This window comes from Cryptotermes secundus, unplaced genomic scaffold (assembly GCF_002891405.2).
Source record: "Cryptotermes secundus unplaced genomic scaffold, Csec_1.0 scaffold853, whole genome shotgun sequence".
Taxonomy (NCBI): domain Eukaryota; kingdom Metazoa; phylum Arthropoda; class Insecta; order Blattodea; family Kalotermitidae; genus Cryptotermes; species Cryptotermes secundus.
Window position 1 is genome coordinate 254,844 of NW_019719373.1, and position 24,498 is coordinate 279,341.

The 24,498-nt window shown below is 43.9% G+C and overlaps 2 protein-coding genes across 4 annotated transcripts in view; one reads left to right on the forward strand and one right to left on the reverse strand.

The window, feature by feature from the left end:
* Positions 1-24,498, reverse strand: part of LOC111865336 — a 385,756-nt gene that overhangs the window by 83,000 nt on the left and 278,258 nt on the right. The window lies entirely within an intron of this gene.
* LOC111865356 (fringe glycosyltransferase) overlaps positions 1-24,498 on the forward strand; it is a 151,719-nt gene that overhangs the window by 47,835 nt on the left and 79,386 nt on the right. Inside the window, exons 4-5 of the mRNA XM_023853307.2 lie at positions 1,451-1,493; positions 2,240-2,299. Of these exons, the coding sequence (XP_023709075.1) occupies positions 1,451-1,493; positions 2,240-2,299 (103 nt within the window). The remainder of the gene's footprint in view (positions 1-1,450; positions 1,494-2,239; positions 2,300-24,498) is intronic.

Sequence of the window (24,498 nt, forward strand, 5' to 3'; positions counted from 1 at the left end):
TGATTCATTTGTTTCTTAAGATGACATGAAAGTTTGACAAACTTGCAAATTTTGTTTTTGTGCAGTTAATTGAGCAAGAGCCTGGTATATATGACACGCGCCACCCAGACTATGCTAGGCAGTGCAAAATATTAGGAAAGCATTTCTCAAGAGAAGGAGTCTGGATCCAGGTTAAGTCCTTTCGAAACAATATAAGCGCTTCATTTTAAATTGTAACAGAAGAACGGATGCACCCAATGTTTTCTTTTCATAATATTGTGTTTAGGCATCCTGTTGCATTAATATATAATTTATTCCACACATATTTCCGTGTTAAATAGAATTTATTACATAGTCGCCCTTCTTCCACATCACATGGTTCGGCTGTACACGGCCATCATCAGGTGTCTTCTGTCTTGCTAAAATTGTTGCACTGTATGTCAGAATTTCGTATCGCGTGTGAACGTGATATTTCCTGATTACAATAAACTGACCTTAATTAAAACAAATGAATTAACATCCCAATATTTCCCTTACTGTGTTCGTCCTCTCCTCTCAGGCCGTCTCAACCGGTCTCAACCACCACCACATTATGACAGGATCAGTACTGTTATCTTCCCTTGCAGAAGGTAAGTGCACGAAATTAGCAAGTACAGTCATGCATTAAGTCGGACAAACATACCCACTTAAGATGACGTAACTAATTAAACATAAGTTTCCTCAGTGTGCGCCTGCTAATCTGGAAACCAGTTGCCTGCTTGACATTTGCGACATTTCTCGGAAATTGCGGTTGCCAGTTTCCTTGGTGTGCCCTCGTCCTAGGAGACTGGACTAGAATGCATCCAAGCGAAGACATTACCGGGGCGACTCGGTCCGTATATTGAAGCTGTAACTCATCTTTTTTACTTACGGATTTGTCACAGTTATCTAGCGTCGTGTAATAAGTGTACTTTACAAAACCATAAGCTTGTTATTGAGTAATTGATTTAAAAAGAACAATTCGTAACAACAAATTAAAAAATTTAAACGAAAACAAACGGGCTCTACTCGAGTATGCGTGATGTTGGCAAAATGAGATTCCAGTACTGCCAACTACACTTTCTTGTTATCAGCCCTAAAGATCAAGGAAACTGTGTCTATTGTTATTTTTTCTGTGAGTCAGTTAAAGGAAGTGAGGCAGAGATTCACAGACAGAGAGAATTGCTCTTAGGGAAGTGTGAGATCAAATGGTGAAACGAGACGAAACAAAGGAGAGGCGAGGGGCGGAAGTTGAGGAACAGGTGTGAATGCAGGATAGGCGTAATCTTACTACGTAGGGAAATAAATTAAGGAAATGAAGATTGGTTTTATTTGAAATGAAGATATAATTATTTCAAACCAGTGGTGGGAACTCATAATATTGCGTATGTGATTTCCATTGCTGCTTGTTTAGTAGTTGTTTAAAATGAAGGTCATTTTCTCTTTGTTGCAGATGGTCACATGGTCAATACCAACTGCTCGTCCTCACACAATAGGTGAGTCCTAGTTGTCATTCAGACTGGAACGAAAACATTACATGTGTAACGACGTCGATTCTGTTCTTGGGTTTTTGCGCTGGGTGAATATGGGTAGTTACAGACGTTTCGGTTTTACATACTGCCGCCTTGTTCAGGGTCGAAGTACGAAACACTGCCCACATCCACACGGTTCAGAGAGCCAAAAACACAATCAACAGCAACAATGAACCAGAGTCAAAACCTGAAATCAGTAATTTTTAATGAGGTCTCGCGTGTTCAAAACTTTTTCCAAAAAACAAGGAGCAGGGCACCAGGGAGTATTGAAAGACTCAGAATTTATTGGGCCGTCTTTCTTTATGACTTCTCATTTGTCTTCTTCCTCGAGGCCTATGTTAATGGACTTCAATTAATTAACATTTTATTATCTGCAAACAGTACTCTATAATGAGCCAAGTGCTATGTCAGAGACGAAGCCCTGACCTAGAAACCGAGGGTGTTTGTGCTGTCTGATAAGGGCATACCTCAGTGGTGAAGACATATGAATATGAAGCGATGGCAGAAAGATGATTATCAGGGGCAAAACGAATAAATTCCAAGTGAAACCTTCATGACTGCCACTTAATTCACCGTGTCGCCCGGTGTTGAACTGGAGGGTCTGGGGCGTGAAACCGGCATCTCACATCACTGAGCTATGCCACGTCAAAAAATTAAAAATTGTAGCCTGTATCTAATGGCGAGATGCTAATGTTTTTATTGTTTTCTAGGAAGGCGCTGTGCTGCAAGATGTCTGTGGAGTTCGACGTGTTCCTGGAGACCGGAAAGAAGTGAGTGTTACACATTCATACTGTGTCCTGCATCCCCTGCGAGGCGCGATACAGACCAGCCCCACACTACCTGAACATCTGACGCAACTTATTTCATGCTAGGCACACGAAACTTACCGTGAAATTACGCGTTAGGTGGTATTAACAGCTCTACATAGATCGCTCCATTATTGATGGGCAGGTTTACCCCACAGTAGGCTAGGATATTACCTCTATACCTTGAGTAGGCACCCTTATCTGTGTGGCAAATAAGCTCTCTGGTATGGGGAGATCTGGTTCCTATCGCATGTTTAAAATAAGGTGATTCTAAATTATTGTCGTGGTTTGCGTGGCCCATCTGTACATGCTGTAGTTGTATCTGTTACCCCAGTTGGAAGATATTATTTTTATTATTATTTATTTTAACTGTAAATGGGTTTTAACCTGATGGCGGTGGTACTACAGTAAGACACAACACACAAATAACACACATCACACAAAATAACACACAAAAATACACAAATAATAAAGGACACGCTACACATAACGAATACAATGCAAATGCAGTTACAAGTACAACAAATACAATTACGACTACAGTTATATAAATTAATATTAATAAAAATGAGGCATGCTATAAACTAAAGAATAACAAATGAAATACTCAATGTCATGAACTGATGCACCCACATTTCACCATGAGCTTCCCTTCATTCTACTTCACTACACTTGCGTATCCTTCACATCCTCACCACAATTCACTTCACTTCACTTACTTTACTGAATTTTTCATGATTTCCCCACATACCTTCACTTCGCCTTATTTATTACTTTCCTAATCATTTTCCTGAAATTACGTGGTTTACAGGAGAGAGTCCCTAAAGCATCTGCAGGTAGTTTGTTCCAGAGCTGGATGGTCCTGTTTACAAAGGAGTATTTTTCGATATTTTTCTATTGCTTTCTGCTCCTAATCATCAGCCGAATGAGGTGTTCCAACATGATGGTGCGCACCTTTCCCCACATTCGGCACGTGTTGTCCGAGAATTTCTTGACATGCATTTTCCTGGGCGCTGGGTTGGGCGTGGTGGACCAATTCCTAGCCTCCGCTCTCACCCGATATTAGGGCGCTTGATTTCTTGCTGTGGTGACACGTTAAGGACATTGTTTACAAGACCCCTGTGACCTCCATCGATGAACTGAAGCTCAGAATTGTTGCTGCTATCGAAACATTTACACCGCAAATGCTGGAGAACACTTGGAGGGGAATTGAATACCGCTTGGACATCTTACGTCCCGCGAAAGGTGCCCATGTTTCAGTTGTTTAGCATTGTGCAGTATTATTTCTGTAGGCAATACAACTTCTTGGGTTACACTTTCATATTCCGCAATCATTTTTATTTCATTTTATCCGCTTTGAAAATTATAGGCCACGGAAACTCCGTTGGCACTACAGCCCCAGTGGGCCTAGGCCTACCTCCATGAACTTCTCCGTTCACTTCGGTTTTTCTAGATCTTACACATTCGGTAGGATTCCTTGAGCGGGTGATCAGCTCTTCGCAAGGATAATTTAGAATCACCCTGTAGAATATAGGAACTTCCTAATTACCGAGTGACTATCTCATGAAAACACGCTCTTAGAGAAGTTTTTAAGACATGACGCTTCCCGACCGTGATGCAGGTGGTCCTGGAGACAGTAAAATAACCACCAAAGCAACCCCGTACAAGTGGCTGGAGAAATATAATCACTCCTACTCTTGTTTCCGCCCTAGACCGTTGACGGTTTTCAGTCTTGTAATTGTAGCGACATACGCACGGGGCTGTGTTCTGTGACGCGTGAAACGGCACGCCGCGTGCAGATAGCAGGTGGCCAGCGGCCGGAGGAAAGGTGGCCTGCCAGGTGGGTCAGGTTACCTGCAGGTAGGCACTTCGTTGCAGTGTTATCAACCGCTGCCATGTCAACACTAACTGCGCCGCCATAGCAACGGTGTTGTAATTGCATAAGAAGTCTGGAAACACGGAACTCCAACGCAAACACAATTTGTGCTGTGAAGAAAGCCGTCTTCCTCCGAAACGTCGGTTAACACAGTTTCTACACGGCGCCACATCCCAGAAGACGGCTTTCTTCATAGTCACCGCCGTGAAAACCTAAAATCTTACACACAATTTCTTCTATTCACGTAATATTATTAGAGGAAAAAATGTATAAAGTTGCCCCTGTGCTTAATTATTTAGGCACTACTCCATAAAGATATGTTGGGAAGTGGAGGTATAGCTCCACCATTCTTGACCTCGGCACTAGACGGATGTGAATGGTCAACTTCACTCCCCGGCCGATGTACCCTCAGAAAGAGCCCCCGGTGCCTGTTGTTCAGGAAGTTGTGTGGGCCCCAGATCCGGTGTGGATGCTGTATAATAGAAAAAGTCATCCTGTCCCTGCAGCGAATCGAACCCCGGGTTAACAGTCATGTGGCTCGTCCCTATACCGACTGCGATATCCTGGCCCCTCGTATAAGTCGTGTCACGGATTATGAAGTTCGCAGTACACGAGTTGTGCACGGGGAAGATTAAAATGTATACAAGCGTTTGTGTCTGAAATTTGTAGTACATCTTCCGAGGCTAACCTTCGATCGGTCGGCCGGGTAAATCGCTTCTGGTCATCGACAGCACAGTGATTCTTGGCTACGAGTCATGACCGTATTTTACTGTCTCACGACTCTCGAAGCCTGAAGTTTATATGAATAAGATACAAAAGCTCAGTTCGTACCTCACAGAAAACACTCCAGGGAGGTAGATCATTTTGGATTCATTCATATGCGACGGATGAAACTTGCAGCATCCAATTCGCGGTCCACGCGGCCGCAGAGTGTGACATACAGTGGGACACGGAACCAGGGAATTTTTTTCTTTCCCATTCAACAATGGTCACACTGCTGTAACCATAACAACGGCACAAGCCTTCGATTGAATAACGAGGCCAGCGGAAGTACGGTCTGTGACAGAGGGAGCGGGGAAAATATTAGGAACCCACTTCAGGGGCGTGTTCTGTCCATTGTCAGTGGCGGATCCGTAAAATCGATTTTAACTTCCGATGTTCCTGCCTTAAAATCAGGTGGCAGAGGTGTACAGAACGGTACAAACAGAACTGCAACATATCCATCCCGCTGAATATTTAGGAAATATTTTAAAACCGTGCACATAACAATACAATATGCAGTGCAAATATATGTTTGCCCTTTTAACAACAATTGTAACTATGTGTACCACCTGTTCCAACATTCAGAAACTCTGCATTCTGCCCACACAGTGTATTTATGTGTTCCGTATGGTTCTCACAGTAAACAGCGATTATTTCCCTAAACAGCATTAACCGGTTGGGCTCTGTAGCGGAGACGTAATGTGTTTCCTGTGAGGTACGCACTGAATAGGCCGCGCCATAGCTCAAGCGGTTAGTCGCTGGCTTCCCACCGCGGCGGCACGGGTTCGATCCCGGGTCTCGTCAAGTGGGATTTGTGGTGGACAAAGTGGCGCTGGGGCAGGTTTTCTCTGAGTACTTCGGTTTCCCCTGCCAATCTTCATTCTACCAATTGCTCCACAATCACCCTCATTTATCATCTGGGGCTGGTACAATAGGCCAGAAGTGGCCGCAGTAGAAGGGACTTAGTCCCACCCCACTATAAAAGAATACAGACTTTACGAATATACTGTTTGCTTAAATGTTGCATGGCGCACCTCCCGTGTGGAGGTTGGTTCGAATACCTCCACCGGAGCCCTGCGAGTCGTAGAAGGCGACGAAAAGGGAACCCAGTGCTTGGGGGTATAACTGGGCCACCCTGTTCCGGGGGGGATATAAATACGGGGACCTGGTCCTCCAGGTTGGGCGAGTCTCGAATCTGAGATAGTAAAATATGGTCATGAGTCCCGCGGGACTCGGACCTGAAAATGACTCCGTTAGCGAGGAAAGCAGCGATTGTAAATGGCAGACCCGTTCTATCGTCAGAGGGAGTGCGCTCGACATCAACAAACCCGCAGCTGACAGTAATAAAAATCTGGTAGTAAGCCCTAGATGGCTGCTTTATTCCAAGACCGACTGACCGACTGACCGTCGGTCGTAACGTAATTTTTACTTTGACATGTGCATGACTTCCATGGTCGAAAGTAACGTACGAGGCCGTTGGTTCAGCATCATCCCCACCCTACATTTCTCTAAATTTGTCATCTCCTCCCCCCTCATAGCATTTCTGCAGTTTCTGTTCTCACTATCTATCCGTCTTTTTCTTCAGAATTCAAAGTGTCAAGATTAGTGTACGTGTAGGTTTATGTCGGTGAAAATTAAATAGAATTAATTTTTATGACATATGAAACGCAGCGACTGCCAGTCATGTTTGAAAGATGCGTGACTCTCTTGTTTCAGTTCCTCTCTCACCCCCCAGGTATTCTCAAGGTATACAAAGAAATCGAGGGGGTGGGAGGGAGTGAGCTGCGCAAGCGCAGCTGCTCACATCGCCCGAGCAGATGCGGGTACACTGTGCTCCGCCATACCGCGCGCACGGCACACAGTGGCATCGAGGCAGTAGCCGATTAGATCTAGAAATCAGGGCCCCAATGACACAGTTAACACGCTATTATACCTTAAACCCTCGCTAATCTGGAGTAATTGTGTGTGTTTTTTTTTGGGGGGGGGGTCCGGATTAGTGAAGCAAAAGGCAACCCTAAAAGACAAAAGAACGCAAATAAATGGAAAATGTAATATAAGTGGTGAAGATGAAAATACGAGTAAATAAAATATCACTGTAGAGCCTTTATTTAAAAAACTACAGAAAGACAGTACATTTATTCATCGATAGAAGACTCAGAAGTTGTATTTGTTTTTGAACGTAATAATGCAGGTTTGAAGATACTGTCTCAAGTTTTGTCTGAACAGACAAGTGACTCATCTGCCTTCCTGAATATCATGTCTTTTTTTTAAGTATGTACTCAACTGTGAAAGTATTTTTCATATTTCGATCCGGATTAATGAGGATTTACTGTATTGGTGCGCGGAGTGGTCGGCCGGCAGGCGAGACAAATGGCGCTACGTATTCAAATGCAGTGTATGTAAACGTTGACTTAAACGCACAAGAGCAAGAGTAAGAGCGAATTAAGCGGTGTCCGTAGTCTGTGGGTAACGTTCCCACCTCGTGACTCAAGGTACGCGGTTTCAAACCCGGCGGAAGTCGTGGAATTTTTAAGGGCGGAAAAATTCAAGGAACAAGTCCTCCGGGAGGGACTTTAAGGCGTGGGTCCCGTGTCTTAGCTTTACGGCACGTAAGAGAACCTCATGTCCCAAGGGGACCTCTGAGCGAAATTCAGGACATTTCCCGCCCAACAATAGTCTCTAGCGCCTCTGGTAGATGGGGGAAGCATGGAGATACCGCTGAGCCAGTAGAGGCCGAACTCGCTGGCTGAGTCGGGACTGATGGCACGCACCAGTACCGGTAGGGAATAGAGACTGGTAGAATATCACAAGGGGACGCACAGTGGACCAATATCTGGTCTAAGTGCATGGGGAAACCCACCCTCTCCAACAACAGCAACAACAACAACAAGAGCGAATTAAATAACTAAAATCGGCGCAAAGACTTGACACGTACTTTCACACAATTTAGTGACCTCAGTTGGCCAAATGGAGGTACTGTTACGCCTTATGCTCCATCCACGTACAATAAACCCTCGCAAATTGGGATACAGTTAATCCGGATCGACACATGAAGAATGCTATGCACAGTTGAGTACACACTTTAAAAGGCACATGACGTTTAGGAAGGCAGATGAGTCACTTGTCTGTTCAGATAAAACTCGAGAGTTTGTTCAAATATGCAATATTATATTCAAAAATAAGTACAACTTCTGAGTCTTCTATAGAAGAATAAATGTATTGTCTTTCTGTAGTTTTTAAATAAAGGCTCTGCAGTAATACTTCATTATTTATTTTCATCTGCACTATTTCTATCGTTACATTTTCATTTATTTGTGTTCTAAGTTGTTTTTGTCTTTTAGGGCTACGGTATGTTTCACTAATCCGGATTATTGCTTAATCCGGATGGCCCTCCCAACTTCGAATTAGCTAGGGTTTAATGTATATTTCTCCTTTCGTCTGGATGATTTCACGAGAGCGTCCGTAAACAGCATTGCAGCCTGTCTGGTGAATACGAACTGCAATATAGTAATGTACACGCAGGGCAGAAAATTACACATTGAGGAGCTTCATAACGTATACTCTTCATCAAACGTTATTATGAGGATCAAATCAAGATGTATGAGGTGGGCGGGGTTTGTAGCACACGTGGAGATGACAAATGCATACAGAACATTGATTGAGAAAAGCAAAGAGCTACTTTACGACTTGCGGTTTACCGGCGATCAGTTCGTCTTGGCATCAAAGCTCTTGAGACCCACGACCAATATTCTTTCAACTGAATATTTGCGGTTATATTCCTTATGTAACATCCTCTCTGACAAGAGGACGCATATGTCGTTTACAATTGCTGCTGGTCCTCGCCAGCGCAGTGATTCTCGAGTCTGAGTCCCGTGGGGCACATGACAATATTTTAATGTCTCAGATTGGAGACTACCCCAACCTGGAGGGCTAGGTCCCCGTATTTATATCCCCCAGACACTGGGTTCGCTTCTCGTCGTCTCTTGCGATCCACAGGGTACGGCGGAGGGATGAGATCACTTGGCAGGCCTCAAATTCTGTATTCCTGTACCGGAACCTCAACACAGTTTCTTTAAGGATAGCGTTTCCATGGTAACAGAGAGACGGTGGATCCGTTTGGGATCGCAGAACTTGTTTATACCGTTGCTATGGAACTGCTGTTGGGACGTCATTGTCTTCTGGTGCAGTTCCACGCTCAGGAGCGTAACTACGTTAATTGTACGGGTAGCTTTCTGTGTGTCTCTCCTTTGGCTGTTTCACCGTTCTGTCTGCAGCTGCCCTCACTGCTGCCGTGATCGATCAGTGCATTAAACCCTCACTGATCCGGATTAATTGACTTGTGAAAGAGGCCATCAGGATTAACGAAGCAAAACATACCCTAAAAAAGTAAGAAAAAACTAGGAAGCAAATAAATGGAAAAACGCCATCTTTTGGGATGTGGCGCCGTGTAGATATTGTGTAAACCGACGTTTCGGAGAAACATCGTCACCATCTTCAGGGTATAAAAATCCGCGAGCAAAAACCAGCGTGAGCAGGTGGCTGCAGATCACGTTGGTTCCTCGCTCGCGGATTTCTATACCCTAAAGATGGAGGCAATACGTTCCTCTGAAACGTCGGTTTAGACAATATCTACACGGCGCCACATCCCTGAAGACGGCATTCTTCATGGTCACCGCCGTGAAAACCTCAAATCTTACAAATAAACGGGAAGTTTAATGATACAGTAGCGGCGGCAGTGCACGCTACAGTATGAAGTCCGTTTCATATCTTTCGGTGTTCTCTGTTAGGTCCGCTGTCGGAAGCTGAACGGTGACATTTTTGTGTATGTTACTGTTACAGGCAGGCATGCACACACACACACACACACGTGTTTTATGAGAGTTAATTACGTTTCGCTGCTCACTGGAGGGGAGTACAGAAGTAGGGAGGGGTTGCAACTGCGGCAAGTAGAATGGAGCGCCAGTTCAGTCTCGCCGTCGAGTGATCCATGAATAAATAATATGGTAAATTCATGCTCAATGAGATGGGCAAGGAATATAGCACGCATGTGAATGGATAATAAATGCACACATAATATTAGACCCACCATTTGAATGGATGAGACCACTTGAAGATCCAGTGACAGATGGGGTTTTCATACTAAAGTGGTTTTAAAACAATAGGTTGTGGAGGTGTGAATTGGATTCAGGTGGCTCAGTGCCTAGGTTGTGTGAATATGGTAATGAACTTTCTGATTCGTTGAAAAGCGTGTAATTTCCATACAGAATGCGAAACTGTTAGCTTCTCAGGAGTGGCAACAAATTACGGTACTTGCAAACGGCATTTATGTAGGAAGCTAGAAACACTATATTTGTAATTCAGTATTTTAAGGCACAGTGGTAACTATATACACCACCTGCTTCCATATTAAATAAACTCTGCAATCTCTCTACAGTATAAATCAGTTTGTCTTTGTAATGCAGAGGTCATTGGATTTTTTTCAATTGACCTAATCCTTCCGGCCGCACTATGGCCCTGGGGTTCACTCAGCCTCTAACAGAAATGAGTACCAGGAATTAATTAAATAATTTTCCTAGGGAGTAAAGTGCGGCCAGCGCATAAGGCTGACAATCTTACTGCCATCTTTGAGCCGATTGTCTAGATAATGTGGGACCCTCAACGTCACACAACCCTATGGGCCTTCACGGCCTGGTACAGGGATAGCTTTACTTTTTTTTTAATGCAGGTGAATTGTTTTCAGTGAGGTAGGAATTGAAATTTTTAAATAATCATTTTCGTGAAAGTGTATATACAATAAATATCATATTTAATGTTGAGATATGAGATTGCCAGGTCCGTGACCATGGCGATTACTGTGTTATGATACCGTTTAATATGGTATATATTTTTACCAATGTTCAGGAAGAAGCCTCAGCATTCAACTTAGAGGCTATGAAAGTAATCGTACTCTTGCGATTTATTGTTTTAACTTGAAAATGGAGGCACCAGGTTCCTCCGAAACGTTTGTAACGATCTGCCAGTTACACGGCGTAGCAGGCTGGGAGATCTTCATGGTTAATGCTTTTTGTGTGTTAGGCAGGACTGGTTTCGGGTCCCTGCGCCATTGCCTACTTTATCTTAACAGCATACCAGCTCGTGGGCACGGTGACTGTGACATCAGGTGTTGCGAATCAGACGGACCGCGCTGAAGCTTTCAGATTGGAGCTGGGATGGGTGATCGGAGAAAAACAGCCATTTGCTACGATTCGCTTCAAATATTTCCATTCCAAAGAAATTGAAAAGCCTCGAACTTGCTGACTCAGTCCCCTCTCACTGACTGAACTAGTTGCTATTGTACGTATGAATGGTGTAAATACAGGTCGAAAGTGAAGTCAGGTGGCATGGGTGGTCCTTCTCAATTGGAACGTGAGAGGATTTGGCTTGAAGCAGTGGTGAGTCTTATACCGCTCCCTTCTTTATTGACCGGGTTGTTTGAGACAGGCTCCCTCCACCTTTAGTGCAACCCGGAGGTTCATTACAGTGTTAACAAGAGTCCGCCACCGATCCATATCCTGAGCCAGATCAATCTAATCCACACCCTCGCACCCTGTCCCTTTTGAGATCAATCATACTTCCTCCCATCTACGCTCTGGTCCTCCAAGAAGTCTGTTTCTTTCGGATTTTTCATCAAAATTGGTGATATATCTACTTCTGCTTAATTAAACGCCATTCCATTAAGTATGGAGGAGTGGAGGTATCACTCCACGCTCTTGACCTAGTTTTTTTTAATAGTTTCTTGGGGTGGTGCGAGACTGAGTCCACTTGGTACGTCAGCCACTGTTTAGCTTAGTGTACCAGCCACATTTGATAGATGATGAATGTGGAGCAGTCTATGGAATGAGAATTGGCAGGGGAAACAGAAGTACTCTGAGAAAACCTGCCCCAGCGCTACTTTGTGCACCTAAAATGCCGCATGACCTGACTTACGATCTAACTCTGGCCGCCGCGGTGGGAAGCCGGCGACTATCCACCTGAGCTAGGGCACGGACCTCGCCCTTGACCTAAGTACTACATATAAGCGGGTCATTTTACCCTTCGGTAAGAAGCTACCCTATACTCAATAGGCCATAGAGCTGGTGGGGTGTGGGGAGGCGAGTAAGAAAGAGATGGAAAAGAGGCATCAGTAACATAAATGTCTTGAGGAGAAAAACGTCTTCCATAATGAGACTAAGGGAAAAACAGAATGGATTGTGCCAGAAACGAGTTTTGATCTCCTGGGACGTATAAAATTGTAATGACAGGGGAGACTGATTAGATTCAAAGTCGATTAATGCAGGAATTGGACAAGCTGCGCAGTGCACACGTCATACTTCTTTGTTAAAATATTGCCTTTCCAGTCAGCTTCGTATGAAATAGCTCTCCATCATCCGTGACACACAAACGGAAGACATATTGCTTTATTCCAGGCGGTTAAAAGTTCACTGCCCGTGACTATAAAAATCGTTTCTGTTCTTGCTTTGAACATCCACACATATGAATTCTTTTGAAGCCTGAGAGTTAACATGAGTTTTCTGCAGTTTAGCTGCTGTTGTCAGTACAACTGTCATGAGACGTCGGTTCTGCGGCCATTTTAAATTTAAATTATATATAGAAATTCAGTTCTTACCTCATACCAAATAGGTTTGTAGTCTTCATGGCAACGACCAGGCCGCTAATGCTGTTTAGAGAAATAATCGCTGTTTATTGTGAGAACCATACGGAACACATAAATACACTGTGTGGGCAGAATGCAGTGTGTTAATATTTAAAACTTGCTGTATTATTGGCACAAAAAGGCCTTTAGTCTTGGTTGGAGTTACCCACACGGCTACTATCCTTCAGTCATAACTGCATGAAGCAGCTGCTTCAGCACTAAATAACTCTGCATTCTGTCCACACAGTGCATTTGTGTGTTCCGTATAGTTCTCACAATAAACAGCGACTGTTTCCCTAAACAGCATTAACCGGTTGGGCTTTGTAGCGGAGACGTAATGTGTTTCCTGTGAGGTACGGACTGAACTCTGTATTCTGCCCACACAGTGTATTTGTGTGTTCCGTATGGTTCTCACAATAAACAGCGACTGTTTCCCTAAACAGCATTAACCGGTTGGGCTCTGTAGCGGAGATGTAATGTGTTTCCTGTGAGGTACGGACTGAACTCTGTATTCTGCCCACACAGTGTATTTGTGTGTTCCGTATGGTTCTCACAATAAACAGCGACTGTTTCCCTAAACAGCATTAACCGGTTGGGCTCTGTAGCGGAGATGTAATGTGTTTCCTGTGAGGTACGGACTGAACTCTGTATTCTGCCCACACAGTGTATTTGTGTGTTCCGTATGGTTCTCACAATAAACAGCGACTGTTTCCCTAAACAGCATTAACCGGTTGGGCTCTGTAGCGGAGATGTAATGTGTTTCCTGTGAGGTACGGACTGAACTCTGTATTCTGCCCACACAGTGTATTTGTGTGTTCCGTATGGTTCTCACAATAAACAGCGACTGTTTCCCTAAACAGCATTAACCGGTTTGGCTTTGTAGCGGAGACGTAATGTGTTTCCTGTGAGGTATGGACTGACCTGTGCATTCAGCCCACACAGTGTTTTTATGTGTTCCGTATGGTTCTCACAATAAACAGCGATTATTTCCCTAAGCAGCATCAAGCGGTTGGGCTTTGTAGTGGAGACGTAATGTGTTTCCTGTGAGGCACGAACTGAACTCCGCATTTTGCCCACACAGTGTATTTATGTGTTCCGTATGGTTCTCACAATAAACAGCGATTATTTCCCTAAACAGCATTAACCGATTGGGTTCTGTAGCGGAGACGTGATGTGTTTCCTGTGAGGTACAAACGGAACTCTGCATTCTGCCCATACAGTGTGTTTGTGTGTTCCGTATGGTTCTCACAGTAAACAACGATTGTTTCCCTAAAGAGCATTAACCGGTTGGGCTCTGTAGCGGAGACGTAATGTGTTTCGTGTGAGGTACGAACTGAACCCTTCATTCTGCCCACACAGTGTATATATGTGTTCCGTATGATTCTCGCAGTAAACAGCCATTATTTCCCTAAAGAGCATTAAGCGGTTGTTCGTCATTATGGTGACATAGTGCGTTTTCTGTGAGGTACGAACCCAATTCTTAATCGTATTTACACATAGATTACGTTTCAGTCTTCGAGCGGTTATAAGAAATGATTCATATCTTGTGAACCAGGCTTCAGCTACCCACTGCAGAAGAGTGTCGTGTTTTTATGATCATAAAATGAATTACACGTTGCTATGAGAACACGCTATATACTGGCAGACAGCAGCAGTGGCCTGCAAATCATGATCCAGTCCTTATATGTACGGTTTCCTACGCCAAACCAATCATACGCACTTTTATATGATTTCTTAGAATTTCAGTTCGAGTCCTGTAAATCATAATGCATTTTGGCATCCTGTTGCAGTTGGGACCATTTTAGGTTGGTCCTTTATTACCACTGCATGGCGCGTTCTCAGGTTGCGTATGGAGGAGACGGCCTCCAGATATGGAGGGTAGCTGCCAATATATTCAATTAGAAGTCGCGGACAACCGACAAGGGGTTATCCTACAGCTTGGGGTTTGGCTTGGGGCTAACAACTCATCACCGTAAAAATATGTAAGTGGGTGGAAAATATTAAAATTTATCTTAGAGAGATAGGATGGGATGGTATGGATTGGATTGATCTTGCTCTTGTGAACACGGTAATGAACCTTCGGGTTCCATAAAATGCTGGGAAGCTTTTGAGTAGCTGCACAAATGGCAGCTTTCAAGAAGGGCTCAGCTCCATGGGTGATTGAGTGAGTGAGTTCCAGTTGGGATTAGACTTAAGTTTGGTTTTGTTTACCATCCACACTGCAGCAATATTAACATTCAAAACTAAATCATTTTTTTAATTCGTCACTGCTCTACAGGCCTAGTCGAGCATCATCAGGTGCGTTTACACGGGGGGAGGGGGGACTGCTGTGACTTCTGCACTACTGTGATCGGTATTTTCGCATTTACAGTGTTTTAAGATTATAGAATTTTAAATCTTGGTATTGTTGCATCGTAAACGGTAAACAACTGAAAGTCAAACAAAAACAAAATTCAATGGTTTTAATCCGCAAGCGAACTATAACGAGCGAGCGACCGCCGCTTGTCGGCCAAGTTAATGCCAACTTTTGCGGATAGAGGTCGCGTGGTCAGGGCAACCATTGCCCACGTCCTTAATTTCGGTTTCCTAGACCGGAGCCGCTATTTCCTTGAAATATCGCCTTAATTATCCTCACGAGGCTGAGTGGACCCCGTTCGAGACCCACTACTCCTCAGAAAATCTGGTAGCGCCGGGAAACGAACCCGGACCTCTGAATCTGTAGCCAGGAACTCTGACCACTATACCACAGAGGCGGTCGATATAACGACGGGCTATGGACTTGGCGGCCGGCGCTCGATTCCCAGCAGGGACAAAAGATTTTTCTGTGCTCCATAGCGTCCAGACTGGGTTCACCCAGCCTCCTGTCAAATGGATACCGTGGGCTGTTTCTTCAGAGGTAAAGCGGCCGTGGCGTGAAGCCAATCACTCACCTTCATCTAGTGCCGAGATCAAGACTGATTGAGCTGTGTGCTCTGCCCACACAGTGTATTTATGTGTTTCGTATGGTTCTCACAGTAAACAGCGATTATTACCTTAAACAGCATTAACCGGTTGGGCTTTGTAGCGGAGACGTAATGTGTTTCCTGTGAGGTACGGACTGAACTCTGCATTCTGCCCACGCAGTGTATTTATGTGTTCCGTATGGTTCTCACAATAAACAGCGATTATTTCCCTAAACAGCATTAACCGGTTGGGCTTTGTAGTGGAGACGTAATGTGTTTCCTGTGAGGTACGAACTATAATACTCCTATGTTATTCAGATGAATTCGAGGCCTCAGAGGGTTAATTATGTTTGAAGAATAAGAGAAAATAACTTTATACCGTTGTGTAGATTGGTGTATTATTAAAAGGGGATCAGGATAATGGCTTATTCATTATTATCATTACATTGCACTTAAGTATATGGACGGATGTCCCCCTCCATGTTTCCTGCGTGAAGCACAAAAGATAGAAGCAACAGGTGTTTTTCTGTCGCGACTACGCACTCCACAGTGGAGGCAGGACAAAGGAATGCCCGATTTCTTGAAGACGTTTCGTTGGTATAGACTGGTTCCTCTTTCTTTAGGGGGTTTTGGGTTGACTACTTGCAAAATAAATGGACGACGGACCGATGCTCTATAGATCCACGCTTCCGCACAACTAAACTGCACGAAAGATTAAAACATACAAAAATATAGATCGTATTTTGTGTGGGTATGAAACTTGGTCTCTGACATTAAGCGAAAAGCACAGATTGAGGGTGTTGAGAATATCTACACCTAAGAGGGAAGATTAAGAATCATAATGTTGAAGAGCTCTTTCTTATGGCATATAATGCTGCGCAGTCTGTTGAAATTCAGTTGATTTTTCGGAGTAACAAGTCGCCTCGATCTTAAGTGGTCAGTGAATAAGCTAAGCAGGAAACCAGCGTGGAGCAAGTAGCAAGTTGTCTTTTGGATCATGAAACCCTGTGGTGGTTATTGACGTTTCGGAGGAACATACTGCCTCCGTCTTTTGGGTGGAAGACGGAGGCGACATGTTGGTCCGAAAAGTCAGTAACCACTTATCACATTACACGGTTCCATGATAAAGAAGACCACAGTGCAAATATTAACTGTTGGGAAGTCTCAGATCTCGGAAGTTTAGCAGTCAGCTGATTAGTCCAGCAAAGCGGTCACTTGAACCGCAGTCCAGCCCGTAATATGTATTCTGTTGCGTCCTGCGGCCATGTTCTCAAGCCAGAGTGATACATATGTAAAGGAACTGGTTACCACTGATATATTAAAAGGAGAATGCTGCGTGGATATGATAAATGGTTTGTCATAAGACAAGTTTTAGATTGTAAATCTCGCTTGTCATTTTTAATTCTTGTATGATATAAATCTAATGTTCTACATCAGTATTTCAGTTTCCTCTCCTTAAACGAGAACAGAATTTTTAATTATCCTTTAAACCACTGTGGTTTGTATACATATGTACCTCCTGCGATAACACAGAAGAACTATAAATTTTGCCCGAAGAGTGTATTCATGTGTTCCCTATGATTCTCACAATAAACAGCGATTATTTCCCTAAACAGCATTAACCGGTTGGGCTTTGTAGCGGAGACGTGATGTGTTTCCTGTGAGGTACGCACTGAACTCTGCATTCTGCCCACTCAGTGTATTTATGTGCTTCATATGGTTCTCACAATAAACAGCGACTGTTTCCCTAAACAACATTAACCGGTTGGGCTCTATAGTGGAGACGTAATGTGTTTCCTGTGAGGTATGCACTGAACTCTGCATTCTGCCCACACAGTGTATTTATGTGTTCCGTATGGTTCTCACAGTAAACAGCGATAATTTCCCTAAATATCATTAATCGGTTGGTCTTTGTAGTGGAGACGTAATGTGTTTCCCGTGAGGTACGAACTGGATTTATATATAGCGGTATTAGGTGAGAATAGTGTCACGTGAAAGTGAGAGAAATGCCTTAAGTGGCACTGGTTTGTCGTGCGATTGTTTCTCAGCACTGTCCGTCGGTCACACTGAAGTGCTCTAAATTGAAGGAAGTCCTTTGTGCTGCAGGGAAGTAGAACATTTTTTGTCTCATTGGAACAAATGTTAACTACTTTGCTGGATTAGATGTTATGTGGAACACTGTCTTGTTGGATGTGTACCTGTATATACAAATATATGAAATTTACTTGAACTCCTACCAGACTACACGGAGTCATATTCCAATAAATAGCGTTTTTTCATGAAGTCCATTATGCCCTAGACTTATGCCACTTCCCCACCCCTCCCCTACTCTGTCAGGTCTCTACCTCAGGACCATTCCCAAACACCCCCAGTGTACGTTCTTCCCTCAGGGCGAGAGACAAACTTTACACCCATATAAAGCAACAGACAGAATTATAATTCTTTGCATTTTAGTCGGGGGCACGCTGTCGCGTAGTTGCTTTATGCAGTATACTACAAGCCGGGTTCGATTCCTGGTGGTATCGTATTTTTCAAATTGCCTGATCCTTCCAGCCGCACTATGGCCCTGGGGTCGACTCAGCCTCTAACAGAAATGAGTACCAGGAAGCTTCCTAGGTGATAAAAGGCTGCCGGCGCGTAAGGGTAAAAAAATCACTGCTATTTGTGAGCCGATTGTCCAGAAAATTAGGAAGCCTCGACGTCTCACAACCCTATAGGCCTCCACGGCCTCTTACAGGGATATCGCAAAGGACTGGACTGAACAGCATAAAGCATTCTCAGATTTAATCTGATGTGTATTTCGTAAACACGAATGGAAAATACCAACTGGAAAACCAAGGCATAGGCGGAAGATATAAACATGAATTTAAAGAGATGTGTAATAGTGTGGACACGATAGGGTCTAGGGGCGGACCCTTGCGAATGGTAATTGAACCATTTGTTTTCATGAGCGGCTACGTCTGTATTGACTACAATAGGGTATCGGTGGAGATAGTTAAGTTGTAATGACATATAAGTAGTTTACTGGCTGTGAAGTGGGGACACCTAATTCATTACACGTTCTGTCCCTTCATGACAGCAGGGCACCCCGGATGTGTCTGCGGAGTTCGTCTCTCAATTGAATTCATCCGGGACGGCAATATTACAGTTTATGTCTTCAGTGTTGCCACGCTCACTTCCTGCTTCTGACAGCCGACATAGGTGGGTCCATGTCTGTATGTTAAGACATGACAACGCAGTGACATGATAGCAATGGCACAAAGGCCAAACTGCAGTGCATGCAACTGCCGAGAACCGCCGGACGGATTTTCACGAAACTTAATGCAGTAAATCCTCGCTAATCCGGATTGAAATATGAAAAATTCACAATGCTGTTCACAGTTGAGTACACAATTTAAGAGGCACATGACATTTAGGAAGGCAGATGAGTCACTCGTCAGTTCAGACAAAACTTGAGACAGTTTCTTCAAGCCTGCATTGTTACGTACAGAAACAAGTACAACTTCTGAGTCTTCTATCGATGAATAAATGTACTGTCTTTTTATAGTTTTTAAATGAAGGCTTTGCAGTTTTTTAAATTTATTTTCATCATCACTATTTATATCATTAAATGTACCATTTCTTTGCGTTAAAATTTTTTTGTGTCTTCTAGGGCTACCTTTTGCTTCACTAATCCGGATTACCTGCCTCCCCTTCCCAATCGATCCGGATTAGCGAGGGTTTAAAGTATGGGGATTTTTTTTCAGAAACTTTTCGAATCTGGTAAATCTTCATTAAAATCCGACAACAGTAACGGACACTTAAGATGAAGACCTGCGCGCGTCTCGACCGTAACCCGATAAATATATATATTTTTTGGGGGGGAGGGCGAAAACTGTTTCAAAACAATTTTCAAAGATCAATGTAGATATTTTATGTTCTGTACACTTTTTCTGTGTTACCATTCTAGTGGTCAGAGTTCCTGGCTGCAAATTCAGAGGTCCCGTGTTCGATTCCCGACGCTACAAAATTTTCTGAGAAGTAATGAGTCTGGAACGGGGTCCACTCAGCCTCGTGAGGATAATTGAGGAGCTATTTGAGTGCAAAAGTAGCGGTTCATGTCTAGAAAACCGAAATTAACAGCCGTGGGAATTTTTTACGCTGACCACGCGACACCCTCTGTCCGCAAAATTTGACATTAACTTGGCCAACAAGCGGCGGTCGCTCGGTCGGTATAGTTCGCTTGCGGACTAAAAGCCATGGATTTTTTTACCATTTTCTACGTAGTTCGATATAAGTGTCGAGGGAATACACCATTTATCAACGTGTTGCGATTTGGAAAGTTTATGACATTTGCGTCTCGCTATTTAAGCAGAATGGGATCATCACTCACCCACTCATGGAGGTGAGCCCTTCTTAAGAAGCCGCCAATTGTGCAGCTACCCAAGAACTTCCAAACATTTTATGGAACCCGAAGTTTCATTACCGTGTTCACAAGAGCCCTCCATTGGTCCATATCCTGAGCCAGATCAATCAAATCCACATCCCATCCTATTCCTCTAAGATCCATTTCAATATTCTCCACCCACTTTGGTTTCTTTCCTTCAGGGTTTCCACACCAATATCTTATATATTGTACTTCTCCCCACTCGTGCTTCATGCCCTGCCCATCTCATAGAATTGGATCATCAGAACTCAGAATTAGTGGTGACGCTTGTAGAAAGGAAACATATAAATTAAATAACATGTGGGCCCATGCTCCTAGCAACAAACGATCGGTTTCTTCTGGGACTGATGATTGCGCTAGCGGATGTTAGGACGTGAGTTGTGCTGTGTCATCAGAAACAAGTTAAGGAGGAACAAAAACATAACAGCCAGACGTCGCGACAGTTAAGTGTTGACCGTCTCCAATAGCAACACGCAAACATAAGCGTCTTCTTAAGATTCTTATGTCAACCGCAAGATAAATATGAAGATGCTTCTGGCAAACTTTAACCAACATCTCCTGGAACAAACAGCACCCTCTGCTGAACACAAACCAACCCTAATGAAATGACTACTTGAAGAAGGAAAGGTCTTAAAATCGTAAATAGATACTTAGGTGGTTTTAAGTGAAGAACTTAAAAGGTTCCTGAGTACCTGAGGCTTAAAGAGGACACTTCCGTGAAAAGTAAATATTTAAAAGAATGTCTGCTTGAGGAATCTGTGAAGCCGGAAAGGGGGTCAAAATCCGTACGTGATTAATCGATGTAAGCCACATGTTAGATTACGTAATGCGTTCCTGCCAAGACTTCTTAAATAACAGTGGTTACTATGTGTACCGTATGGGCCGCGCCGTCGCTGGCTTCCCACCGCGGAGGCCAGGGTTCGATCCCGGGTCTCGTCAGGTGGGATGTGTGGTGGACAAAATAGCTCTGGGGCAGGTTTTCTCCGAGTACTTCGGTTTCCCCTGCCAATCTTCATTCCACCAATTGCTCCACAGTCACCCTCACCTATCATCTGGGGTTGGTACAATAGGCCAGAAGTGGCCGCAGTACAAGGGACTTAGTCCCATCCCACTAGCAACAAAAAAAAAATGTGTTCCATATGGTTCTAACAATGAACAGCGATTATTTCCCTAAACAGCATTAACCGGTTGGGCTTTGTAGCGGAGACGTAATGTGTTTCCTGTGAGGTACGAACTGAACTCTGCATTCTACCCCACACAGTGTATTTGTGTGTTCCGTATGGGTCTCACAATAAACAGCGATTGTTTCCCTAAACAGCATTAACCGGTTGGGCTTTGTAGCGTAGACGTATTGTGTTTCCTGTGAGGTACGAACTGAACTCTGCATTCGGGCTGGATTATTCTCTACATGATTTAGATTCAATTTCGCGCCACCTGTATACAGTTATTCACAAAACGTACTACCTGAAGCAAATCAGAAAATTTCCTTGAACACCCAGACCAGTGACCACTGCAGAGGTCCTGGATAATTTATATAACTGACACACCATACAAAGACCACACACACAGTAAGACATCGTAGAGCAAAGCCCTTTTTGTGAAACTGACAGCTGCTCAGTTAGTGGAGAACCCTCCCGCCGTGTACAACACAAAAGTTGATTACCATGCTGACAGTAGTGCTCCATTGGTCCCTATCCTATGCCAGATGAATCCAGTCCACAACCTCACAAACATTCTTTAAGATCCATTTTAATATTTCCTCCCGTCTATGCCTATATTTTCAGAGATGCACGCTTTCATGTTTCGTGTCGAAAATGTACGAATTTGTGATCGCTCCCATGCGTACTATATACCCAACCCAATTCAACCACCTGGAGTTCTTATATACCACGGCTACGATTTTATTTATCCCAAATTCGGGGTGCGACATCGTACAGTCTGGTATATCGGGGGAACATGCCATCTGCATGGGGATACAATCTACCTGACTATACGGCGTCCAGTCACCTCTCTGAGACCCAACTTTCGACTAATGCCTGAGGCAGTAGCGGCCCGGATGTGGCCAGTTGTGGCGGTGTCATACACAGAGCCCGCTTGCGTTCGCTAGTCAGGTTTGCCTTTCATTTCCTTCAAGGCGCAAGGCGTGGCCGTTGCACAGCAAATACGTGTCTAAACAGGACACAGATCAAGTGCAAAGTCTCCTTGAATGCTTGCGGAACTGGTCTGGTATAAGCCTCCGTCTACTTATCTCCGATGTATTAGCGCGCTGCAACTTTGTGAATGCAGCGGTGCAGCAATGATGGGGGGGGGATTGGCCACTCCATCTCCAGGTTTAGACTACCCTAACAATTAAAATCAGAGACTCTGTTTCTTGTTGTAGGTAGCTACTTTATGTCTCTGGGCTCTTGGACTGAGGCACCCGTCACTTTCAGAGCACAAAGTTTGTGAGGCACCCTGTATAAACAGAACTGCATTCCCGCGCTGTAGCACCCCAACTCTTTTGGAATTTGACACACGTAAAGTTGCGGTTCAATGCTTATACCTGTTTTAACACAGAAACTGATTTATCTTAAGTAAACGAAATGACATCGTGACAAATCTGGCGTGCACACGCGCCGTTACCATGGTTACTATAAAACATATGTGGCAGCCGGGAAAACTCAGTCGGTATAGCGACTGGCTGTACAGCTGGAAGATCGGATTTCGAGTCCCAATAGGGACGAGATCATTCTTCTCTACAGTGTCCAGATCTGTTCCTATCTAATAGGTCCCGGGGACTCTTTCCCGGAGTTAAAGCGGCCGGGGCGTGGAGCTGTGCGCTCACCTCCAACTAGTGCCGACGTCTAGAACACGTGGATCTATACATCGACTCCCCATACGCGGTAACATGGTTGAGGCATTGCCCTACAAGGCGGAAAGTCTCGGGTTCGATTCCCGATCATGTCATTGGATTTTTCAGTTGACCTAATCCTTCCAGCCGCATTATGGCCCAGGGGTCCAGTCAACTCTTAACAGAAATGAGTGTCAGGAATCTTCCTGGGGGATAAAGGGCGGCCGGCCGGTTCGTAAGGCTGACAACACCCTTACCGCCGATTGTCTAGAAAATTTGGGAGCCTCTACAGCAGCCGTGTCAAACATGCGGCCTCCATAGCCACAAAGTGCGGCCCCTCAACTTTTAGAGCTAATTGATATTAAAATCAATATTAAAATTTTAGTAGAAATATTTTTTGTAAAGACAATTTTCCAACAGACCAGAAGACAATAAGTCTCACGCAGACATAAATTAGCAGGCTGCAGGAAAAGTGATTCTGAGAATTGCAGAAGGGTTTGTCCAACTAACGGTTTGTAAAGTTCCTGAAGGACAAACTATTGTATTTCAGAAGGATAATGCACTAAAATCCGCACAGCCTCAGCACCCCAAGTATTTCCAAGAATCTCTTTTGAAGGCGTAGTAAGAATGCAAGGAGGGTGGCAACTGACAGACAAGTGCAAGGGATTTCTACCTTCAAAACTAGCTTGCAACCCCCAGCCATTGTCTAATGGGCTGCTAGCAAACTTTCACTTTTATGACCATTGAGTTAAGATACACCTTCCTACTAGTCCGGTAGTCTCTTGTACATTGTCATTCAGTTCATTTTCACACAGCGACAGGTGCTGATGTTACATTCTGATGAACGTATAAAGGTTATAATTTAACATCAAATTATCAACTACGAGTTTTCTTGTATATGTACAGTAGCTTTTAAAGGGCAGTGTCGCTTTCAAAATATTCAAGTAGCAAAAAAAAAAAAAAAAGAACTATTGAAATTGAGTGCCGTGTTTTTCAAGAAAAATGGGAAATCGCTTATTTCTGTTGTGAAATAGAAGGTAAAATTACATGTTTGATTTGTGGACAAAATATAAGTGTTCCACTTTAGGTAATTATATTGAAATTATTCCTGAATAATAAATGGAATGAAATTTCCTTGTATCAAAATCTAATGTATATTTCTATTTTGAAGTGCGGCCCTGGACTCTTTATTTATAGGGCTGAGGTGGCCCTCTGTACAAGTTGAGTTTGACATGCCTGCTCTACAGGGATAGCTTTGCGTTGCGCTGTGATGGGCGGATTGTTTGCGAACTGCTGATGTAAGTGTTAAGAGTACAAACATGACGCGTTATCGCTGAGGTAGTTGGTTACATTTCCTGTTCGCAATTTTTCTGGGCGTGTATCCGCAAAACTGCACATACCGTTACTGTCGAATTCATATTTGTGTAAAGAAGAGAGCCGGTCTGCATGTCTCTTGCACATTTCCACACCGCAGTAACTATCTGGAAAGGGCCGCGCCATAGCTCAAGCGGTTAGTCGCTGGCTTCCGACTGAGATGGCCTGGGTTCGATGCCGGGTCTGGTCAAGTGGGATTTGTGGTGGACAAAGTGGACCTGGGGCAGATTTTCTCCGAATACTTCGGTTTCCCCTGCCAATCTTCATTCCACCAATTGCTC